Raw genomic sequence first — 10,302 nt, forward strand, 5'->3', positions numbered from 1 at the left:
CTAATACAAACAGCTGGGACTCTTCGGTGGCCTTTGCTGATGTCTATTGATTTAAGTAAATCTGAGACAGATAAAAGGGACAGATCGAGGCTGATAAAAACTTGCCAATGCTTCACGGCTCGAATCAGTGTGTGCTCTGCAACTTTGGAGAGCTGCTAGCAAGACGGCTTTAATGGGACCCCTGGTGTCATTCGCTCCAAGCCTCCATCTCCCCAGCAGACTAAGCGCTGCGGCCATCATGCCACGATGGTTATAATTTGGATCTTGTTCCTGAGTTTGTTGCAGGAGCCGTGGTACCCGGGGCGGGCCGAGGGGGTGCCCGAGGCCGCCGGTGCCTCCCCGAGGGACCCCCGGCCGCGCCGGGATGCGGGGGGTCGCGGCGGCGTCTACGAGCACCTCGGGGGAGCGCCCAGGCGCAGGAAGCTCTACTGTGCCACCAAGTACCACCTCCAGATCCACCCCAACGGCAGGATCAACGGCACCCTGGAGAAAAACAGCGTCTTCAGTGAGTACCGGGCACACCTTTCCTATCCCTCTCCACTCACACCTTTCCTATCCTTCTCCACTCCCCCCCACCCCGGGCCGGGGTGTCTGGGGAGGGGGTCTCTCGCTGGGACCAACTGCGTCCTGCTCCGGCATCAACCGACAGGCGACGGCGGGTGCTGGGACGGTAGCGAGGAGAAGCCGATGCCGCCTCTGCTCCTGCCCCGGGGCCGGAGCAGCTGCCCTGCGGCTGGAGCTCCTCGGCGGGGAGCGGGGGCACCCCCAGCTGCCGGGGCTTCCGCCCCTTCCCCTGGTCGGGCTCGGGGCGACCTCGCCCCGGCGTTTCGGGACCCGCTCCTCTGGACCCGCAGCGCCCGCTCCGCGCCCTCGCACCCTCCTGCTCCGTCCCCGAGGGCTGGTGGGCTCCGCGGGGCAGCCCCTCTGCCCCCGGCCCGGGCAGGGGACTCCGGAGCTGGCCCTGAGGGGTGCGGGAACCCCACTCAGCAGCGGAGGGACTCAGTTCCCGAGGGGCAGACCCCCAAACCCCAACTCCTTCCCAAGCTCTCCTCGACTGTGAGCGGGAACCTACCCAGTGCACCCAGCCCGACCTGTCGCTTGCCGGGGGCTCCCCATGCCAGTCCTGCCCCGGCCCAACCCGAGGGGCACCCGGTGGTCTCACACCTCCCCGGGGCTGAGTCCCAGTGCCCGCCTTCCCGGTCCCGCTCCCTTCTTGTCTCCCGCGGGGGGAGCTTGAGCTTCCACGGGCTAAATCACATCTGTCCCCTTTGACATGTGCCCAGATCTGCGGTAATTAAGATGAAACGGGATATGTCGGTAGTGAGGGGGCTTGTGCGAGGGCGGCAGGAGGGAGGAGAGCGGGGGGGAACCCCGGGGGGGAGCCCTGGACGCCCCCGCACCCAGCCCGGCCTCCGCCCCGGCCCCACCACCCCAGGAAGCTTAAATCCCGGCTGGTGGTGGCACACAGAGATAGAGAGACCTCAGCGATCTGCCTGAAGCCCATAAAGGAAACCCACTATTTCCTAGAGGAAAACCCCCTCGCTATCAAAGCCTGGAGGAGGCATCCTTCAACAGCCAACCGGTGCCTGATTCAAACCAGCTGTACAAAATCCACCCCGGCTCTCCCAGGCACTGCCAGGCCAGAAACCCAGCTCTGCAGAGGGGACAGGCCCCCTGGCTCTGCTTTATCGTTGCAGAAATGTTTGGGTGCAGGGGTCACCTCTTGCCTCCAAACTCTCACAGGCAGCACCAAGCCAGTACTGGAGAACTGAGAGCAGAGTTAGGGTCAGCCAACTGGAGAGCCCTGCAGGTCCAGCAGTACAGCTGCTGAGCCATCTCTGCCTCCATCAGCATGGTGGCACATTTGGTTGGACATAAACATTTTGGCAGGTATTGTGCCAGCCTGTCGGGTGACACTTCTTGTGGTTGAGACACCATCTTTGATGGTCTGAAAATCTCCTCCCTTTTAATTTGGCTCAGACAATCATATTGTCTTTGGCTGGAGGACTACATTGACCTCTTAAATGACAAGTTCCTTTCATGATTATATACATGGCTCTAAACTCACTCTGTTTTACCCTCTGGAGACCTTAGCAAGGGCTTTGTCCTCAAATGGACAGCTTTGTGACTGGTTTCAATAAGTCAAGAGCTCTTGTGTACCTAAGCATTAAAGAGGATTTAAACTTTTTAATATACATATAGGATTAAGAGAACCTCTAGTTCAGTGTCACATCTTCTTCATTTTTGAAAGAGTTCAACCTTAATCAGACATCCAGGGATTTATTGCCAAGCTTGTCTCAAATAATCACCACTTTGTCGTTGCTTTATATTGTTTCAAGTAGCAGTCTCGTTTCATTCACATGATTGCAGGATGATTTTGGTGTGAGCCAGTGATAGCGATGAAATCATGCTCTGCAGGGAAACAGTCATGCAAATGTACCTCAAAATGGGATGGGGAGCTACAACGTATCTCATAATTGTTTCTCTTTCTAGGTATTCTGGAGATAACTGCTGTTGATGTTGGAATTGTTGCCATCAAGGGCTTATTCTCTGGCAGTTACCTGGCCATGAACAAAAGGGGCAGACTTTATGCATCAGTAAGTTTTACTGAAGACTGGCAGATGCCTGTCGTTTCCTCTGGGGAGAACAGGTCCAGTGGGGAGCACTAATTTCTTATCAATCAACATTTCTACAGAAAAGAGTAATGCTATAACAGATTTCTGCCTGGAATTGTTACAGGCAACCAATCAGTATGCTTTTTAAAAGTGGAAAGATGCTGTGTTCTTACTTTCTTGTTGCCTGTTCAGCCAAAGGCAGAAGGGTGTATTCAGCAGAGTTCTTATGTATGGCCAAAGGTCTGAGCAGTTGGCTGCACTGCTAAAGACCCCAGGAGCCAGGTTTTGCCAGGCAGAAAGTCCATCTCTGGTCAGAGTTATCCATATTGACATTTGATGTTGACCTTGGACACTGGCAGCAGATATACATGTCAGATAAAATACATCCGGAAGAAATAGAGCATCTCTGTTACAGGAAAGCAGCCTCCTGGTGGGAGTTCCTTTGTTCCTTTGGTTGGGCAGTGAAAGAATCTAAAGGTACTCAAAGGCAGGGCTAAACCAAGGAAAGCAAGTAGGAGAAGGTGCAAGAGGATAAAGGTGAAAACCAATCAGCTTATTCTGCTCCTTTGACCTATTTTTTTCTCCTGATCTGTGAGGTAAAATCTGGGCTCTACTAATAGCACTAGGAGCCTTTCTTCTCAGCCATTATTTCTCCTTAGTGAATCAAATGTTTCACCTTAGACTTCTCCACACTCAGGGACATTCTGAGGCGTGGTTGTCAGTGTGTGCACCCTGCACATTATCTACCTCCTTGAATTTCATCCGTTGTCTCTGATTACATCCCTACCAACCCCATGGTCTCTTCCTGTGTAACAGCCATACTGTGCAGTTCCTCCAGGAATCCTGTGATATGGAAAGAGATTTGTAGAGGGTATAATATTGCTATGTGAAAATGGCTTCCTCCAACTAATCATGATATGTAATTCTGTTGATTTGAACAGCATGATAGTACCCTTGAGCAACGTGAGCTTTTCCCACATGAATGCAACTCAGGTAACACAATCAAGACAGTTGCCTCCCTGGTTTAATGTGTTTTACTCCACCTTTTCAAGAGTGTTCAGATAGTGTTCACGACCCACCCAGCTTCTGTAACGTGCCTCATGTGATGCACACTGACTAAATGGCCTGCCTGTAAAGATGATGATTCTTTACTAGTGCAGAGAAGCAGATCTCCAACAATTTTGGCACAGTGCAAGCCCAAGAGCCACAATGATGATGAAGAGAGTGGAGCATCTCCCTGATGAGGAAAGGCTGAGGGAGCTGGGTCTCTTTAGCTTGGAGAAGAGGAGACTGAGGGGCAACCTCATCCATGGTTATAAATATGTTCAGGGCAGTGTCAGGAGGACAGAGCCAGGCTTTGTTCAGTGTTGTCCAGTGATAGGACAAGGGGCAATGGATGCAAACTGGAACACAGGAGGTTCCCCATAAACATCAGAAAAAAATTCTTTCCTTTGAGAGTGACAGAGCCCTGAAACAGGCTGCCCAGGGAGGTTGTGGAGTCTCCTTGGCTGGAGACATTCAAACCCACCTGGACACGTTCCTGTGTGATGTGCTCTGGGTGATCCTGCTCTGGCAGGTGGGCTGGACTGGACAGTCCTTCCAGGTCCCTTCCAACCCCTAAGATTCTGTGTGAAGTAGAATGAGGACATACCAGTTCTGCTGTGTCAAGCCTAAGGCTGGCAACTTCTTTGCTTCCAATTCATATTCTGTTTAAGATGAGCGTCTCTTCCAATGGAGCTTCTCCATCAGCTGCCCCAGAGAAATTAATGGGAAGGATAAATTTTCAGGTTCTTTCTTAACTTTTTCTTGTTCAAAGTAGGTATGTTTTTCCTCCAGATTAATTCAACTGAATTAAAATAAGACTAAACATATTCTGAGCAAAAAGTTCCTCTCCTGGAGTGGAGAAAAGCCTAGAGAGTCCTTTTCTCCTGGACTTCCCTTTCTAGTGTGAGGAGCATCCTGAAGTTTGTTTGGCTGTCATGTGCCAAGAAATAGCCATGAAAGGTTTCTGTACAACCAGAAATGATAATTTTTGCTGTTCCAGCTCGAGTTGGAGAGGGATTTTTTCAGAGCTGTGTTTCAGAGCTGGAGGGACAATCCAGGAAGGCTATTCCACTCCATCTTTTTTCACAGAAGAAGCAAAGGGTGAGGGCTCAGCTCGAGAGAAATGTCCTGACTGCTTGTCTAAAAAAAACTATCCAACAGCTTAACTGATATTACTGTGCCAGGAACCTGTGCAAGGCCCCTGTTTCAAAGAAGGCTGAATTCTTTCAGGATAATTATATAGGGAGCGTTTTATGAAATGGCATTGGAAAAACTCTGTTATCCCTTAGATCACCAATATTCCCATCTCAATAAACTGAGTTTGTGGAGTCTGCAGAATTCCTTTGTGTCCTTAGCAGACTGTGAGGATAAACCTCTAGGTTTAGCTCCAACACACCCTCTACAACCAGAACTTGAGGCAGACAGGAGGACAAATCTACCTACATATGGTAGTTGCGTGGGCTCCAGCACCACAGCATATGAGAATCTTGTCTTTGCAAGGAAGGGCATTTCCGTTTCACAGCTGTGAAGCTGAGACATATGGAGCCTTTTAAAATCTTGTTGAATGCTTATCAGCCTTTCTGATGAGTGAACAGCATTAAAGACATGTAGTTACTGGAGCCTATGGCTTTTCTGGCCCCAGCCTGGCTACCTGTGCTCTTCCCATGTCCTCCTGAGAGGCAATGCTAAATAAAAAACCTCCATAAAGACCATGGTGGCAGTTCCCCTCTGCCTGTGTGCTTTATACATTAGATATTGAAGTATTGATCACACAGGTACAGCAAAGATGTTTTTTCTAATTAAGAAAAGATATACAGTGTGGGAGGTCCTTCATTTGCACCGTTTCTACAGCTCTACAGGGAGGAGGGAGTTCCTTGTGCCAGGCTTTTACAGACTGTTTTCTCTCAGTTCTGAGAACCAGAAGAAAAGGGGCAAATTTTAACAGATGGTGTAAAATGTGAGCACCCAGGATGGGTCCATATTCTCCCTTATAGTTTGTGACAAACGAGCACCCTAGCATTTTGGAAGACAGGACAGGTGGGCAGGGTGTACTTTTATTTTGTCCTGCTGAAGCAAACAAAGAAGATTCACAAAGGTGTTGTTTACTGCTCACGTATCTGCAACAAACTGGCTGTACTGCAGGTGTATCTGACTACTAATGTAAGAACTAAAGAGCTACATTTTATGTTAAAGTGGCATTTTACCTTTTTAGTAGATGCCAAATATTGATAGGCAGCAATTAAATCATCCATCCAGTTCATGGGTGGATTTACATCTGCAAGAACAAACCCCTTAAATTTACAGCTGACCAATCAGCACAGCTGTTCATTCCTATTCATTTGCCATTTTTTTGTTTTCAAACTGGTTTTTGGCCTCTTTCCACCCCTGGCCCACAGAGTATACTCACACTGCTGACAGCACCTTGTTGCACAGCAGGATCAGCTCTTCTCTTCTGGTCACCTTTTACAGCACCAGCTGGAGTTTTTCTCACCGTTTCTGTTTGTTGTCCTTATCCTAAAACTGAGTAGGGTCTTGCCTAAGACTTTAGTCCAACCCTCTTGAGGTAGAAGAGAGCTGTTGCCCATATAGTCTTACTTAAACTTTCTCATGTTTGTTTCTAGGAAAATTATAATGCAGAGTGTGAGTTTGTGGAGAGGATCCATGAGTTGGGTTATAACACCTACGCGTCCCGTCTCTACCGGACTGTCCCTAACAGAGCTGGCACCAAACGCAAGGCCAGTGCAGAGAGACTCTGGTACGTCTCAATCAACGGGAAAGGACGACCCAGAAGGGGCTTTAAAACTCGCAGGACACAGAAATCCTCTCTCTTTCTGCCCAGAGTATTGGATAACAAAGACCATGAAATGGTCCGACTGTTCCACACGAGCGGGAAATACCGCGAGAGTCTCCTGAAGCCCCCGAGCAAGAACCAGCGAAGAAGGAGAGGCCACTGACAGGGGAGGAGGGAGCTTGTGTGGGGGCTGGAAGTGACTGAGAGGCTCCAAAATACTACTAAAAAAACTAACAGCTGTGATTGTTTGACAGGCATTAACACGGACATTTTTTAGACACTGTATGATATAACTGAAAGTCACATCACTTACTTTTAGTTCTTGTAGAATTATTATCTGTGGTAAAAGAGATGTGAGATTAAAAAAAAAAGGCACATTCAAATGTAAATTAGCTGGATGTAATAATTTTGTCAATGACTTTCACATTTTCTTTTCTAAAAATAATAATAATGAATTACTAGTATTTTCATTCTAACTTGCCACAGGGTATTATCTCAGTGACCCTGTTCTCCCAGATCATATGAATATTTTACACCTTCCAATGTTGTGCCCAGAGAGCAAGTGTAGCACTTCCCTGGCTCTTTTGGCAGTTGCTTGTAAAATGCTACATTCCTATTTTTATGGAATACAGGAGTTAGAAAACAGGTTTATTTTCTAACTTACATATATTTATTTTTATTTTATGATCAGTCAGTGTCAATTATACTTTTTCCATGACTGTGCAAGAAGAGTAGAATTGTAAGCTACTTCAAACATTTCAACAGACCTACACGTTGCTGGAGTATTTTTGAATTTGTAAAATCCCAAGACATCTGACCTTGTCCTTCAAATAAATGAATGTTGATAAAGTGGCATTTGCACTGGCCAAGCTTTGGCAATATATCCCTGCTTAACAACTGATGAGTCCTCTCATAAAACAGGAGCCAATTATGACGTGAATGCTGAGTTTGTGGTGTGGACTGAACTTGCAATATAGCAAAATTCAGCACTGGAGGTGAGAATCTTTATCAGACACTTTTGTTTAGCTGAGTTTCCTACAGGAAGTTTTAGTTTTAGGTTAAGTATGTTTTAGCTGTTTGGGGGTGGAAATAACAGTCACATTGGGCATATGAAACCTGTAAAGACTTGCTGATTTAAGGTGGCTGCTATGCTCTGATTTTCCTTTCTTTTCAAATGCTTGTTATTTTCACAAGGTAGTCCTAAACTGAAAGCTCCAAATCCAGACAGGGTTTAATGATCCTGAGTTTTGAGTTCAATCCACAGATGCTGGAAGTTAGCTTTTACAAAGTTGAGGGGAGTCCACATCACAGGTTTAATCTTGAGCAAGGAGTTAAGCTTTAAAAAATTCTCTTCACAACCAGGAGATGACAGAGTAGTGCAAAGATTTAGATGTGCTTGACAAGCACAAAGAATAGTTTCAAATAACTATTTTGAAATAAGATTTTGCCCTGTGCTCTTCACTTCCTAGAATTAGGCCCTGATACAGCTGCAGAAATGAGCCTTCCATCTGAATTTAACAAAAGAGCTGTAAGTTAAATTTGACATTATATGGAAACAGAGAGGTGCAAATCCCATTCCTGGAAATACTGACACAGAGGTGGTTTCGTGGGGTTCCCACTGAACAACTCATTTAAAACTAAGTAGTGGGAATCTTCCATCCCTAAGGGGTGAATTCTGTGAGAGGGAAGAAATTGAGTCCACAAAATAAGTTTACTAAGCCTAGCAGTTACAGGGTTAACACTGTCTACATCCCTATAAAGGTAAAACCAGAAAGGTGTCTTTCTACCAAAAAATATGCTCCATTCCTTCCACCTTTTTATCTTTTCTGTAACATTCTAAAAAAGAAGGAAACAGTGTTTTAATAAGAAAGGGAAAATTCCTTGATCTCCGCTTTCTTTCATACTGAAAGAATGTAAAAAGACACTTAAATGATGTGCATTAAATAATGCAAGGTGGTGCACACAGAGTAGACCTAGGTTTCTAAGAGGGTACAGAGAACCATGAATCCCATTGCCAAGTTCTCCTGCTTTTACAAAATACCTGAAAATACTGAATGAAGTTCTGGGGACACCGTGTTGACACCACCAGCTACCTTAGCTCAGCTCTCTTTTTCCCTTCAGGCTACTGGTGAGGGCTGAATAACTTGACTGGGCAGGAAAGGGAGGGATGTAGGGAGTGCTCCTGGCTCTCCAGCTTCAAAAACAAAATGCAAGGGAAGGAAAATGTCAGTATGTGCAGCTGGCAGGGAAGGATCTTCTACAGCTGAAGCTTAAGAGAGCTCTTTTCCCCCCATGCATTATTTCTGTGCCATACTTATTTTGGCTGCTTTCTTATCTACTTCACCTCAACCTGTAACAAAACCAAGACCCATTCTCAGCTTTCTCCCTCCCAGAAGCTGTTGTTGTAAAGCTAATGGCTAATGGCTGCATCAGGAATTTTTGATACAATCCTGATTGCCTAAAGAAAATGGACAAAATCTGGTTTCCCATGACACAAGGATGGCATCTTCATGCCAGCTCCAAGACTGTTTCCTATCAAACATTTCATTTTCACTCGTAGCTTTTCTCAAGGACAAGTGCTTGTGCTGATTATATCCCTGGCTTTTATGTCAGTTTTTAGCAAATCTTCATACAAGTGCTTGTGCTGATTATATCCCTGGCTTTTATGTCAGTTTTTAGCAAATCTTCCTCTCATTCACCTTCTTCTCTCTTACACAGTCAAACTTCCTGCCATCGTGCAACAAAAGGTAATTGCTGTAGGTGATACAGGAATATCATTAATTACAAAAACCACCTGCTTACTCCTGTCTTTCTTTTGAGCTGTATTTCATCCTTGTTGTAGGGGTTTTAACCACCTTCCCATAGGAAACTGCAATGAAGTTTAGCTTAACACATCAACTGGAGCCTTTAGTTTCAGTTTTCACCCCAACAAAGTCTAAAATACTGACACTGAATTAAAAAAAGAATAAAAAAGAGGGACACTGAAAAAAAAAAAAAAAGGAGGAGGGGGGAGACAAAAGGAAAAATAATTCAGTGATTGGACACAATGGTATTTTAAGTACTGTAGGTAAGTGATGATTTTCACATCAACTGAAAACAATTTTACTGACATTCTTAGAATTTTTCTTTGCCCAGTCTCATTGCAGCAATTCAAAGGAGATGGCTTTGGGATTTGTCTTTTTTTTTATCTGTTAAGAAATATTAATGTTCTTGTTGAAATACTTTTCATTACAGACATTCAGTGCTTCATATTCTTTTAGCAACCTTGAATTCCACAGTTCCCAGACACTGACAGGCTGAAATCCTCTTCATGAGAATTATCCCTGTTTAAATATCCTGTTTTATTTATTTGGACCAGAACCTCATGGGATATCATCTCAGTGACAGCAGATTGGAGTTACTGTTACTTTCTGCTTAGGACTGTAAATTTGAGCTGTGTCTTCTTTAAAAGTTTATTGACTGACTTTAGACCTACCCATTGTACAGGCTGTGATCAGATTTCTTTCCTTCTTTTCTGAGGAAGACATAAACTTCACCCTTTTTGGATTGCAGAGTTTCTGGGAAGTCCACATACTCCAGAAGTTCAGTGGCATCCTTAAACTCATCACAAAACAGAGATCCCAGAAAGGATCATTCAGGGAAGTCAGACCTGGTAAAGAGCTGGCCTTTCAGTTATGAACCAGGTTAATTTTCCATTCTTTTGTGGCTCAGAGCCCTTTCCAGGGCCACCATCAGCATTTTGTGGTTGCATCTGCATTAGCATGTCGTGCAGACCCACAACAACAGATCTGCAGAGCCAAACCTTTGGTGTCTGGTACCCACTGTCCACACTTTTTGCATATTTTGGGAGTA

At 45.6% G+C, this 10,302-nt stretch overlaps 1 protein-coding gene across 1 annotated transcript; it reads left to right on the forward strand.

Annotated features, from left to right (window-relative positions):
- Nucleotides 1-246: 246 nt before the first annotated feature.
- FGF3 (fibroblast growth factor 3) lies at nucleotides 247-6,613 on the forward strand. The gene is made up of 3 exons (XM_051621619.1): nucleotides 247-505; nucleotides 2,494-2,597; nucleotides 6,281-6,613. Exons 1-3 carry the CDS (start codon nucleotides 247-249, stop codon nucleotides 6,611-6,613), a joined length of 696 nt encoding a protein of 231 aa, XP_051477579.1.
- The last annotated feature ends 3,689 nt before the right edge of the window (nucleotides 6,614-10,302 follow it).

Source organism: Apus apus, chromosome 5, assembly GCF_020740795.1.
Source record: "Apus apus isolate bApuApu2 chromosome 5, bApuApu2.pri.cur, whole genome shotgun sequence".
NCBI lineage: Eukaryota > Metazoa > Chordata > Aves > Apodiformes > Apodidae > Apus > Apus apus.

Excerpts from the sequence above, each read along its gene's own strand:
- FGF3 (XM_051621619.1), top strand. The coding sequence starts at position 247 with ATGGTTATAATTTGGATCTTGTTCCTGAGTTTGTTGCAGGAGCCGTGG. Across the intron at positions 506-2,493 it reads GGAGAAAAACAGCGTCTTCA|GTATTCTGGAGATAACTGCT; the intron begins GTGAGTACCGGG and ends TTCTCTTTCTAG. Across the intron at positions 2,598-6,280 it reads GGGGCAGACTTTATGCATCA|GAAAATTATAATGCAGAGTG; the intron begins GTAAGTTTTACT and ends GTTTGTTTCTAG.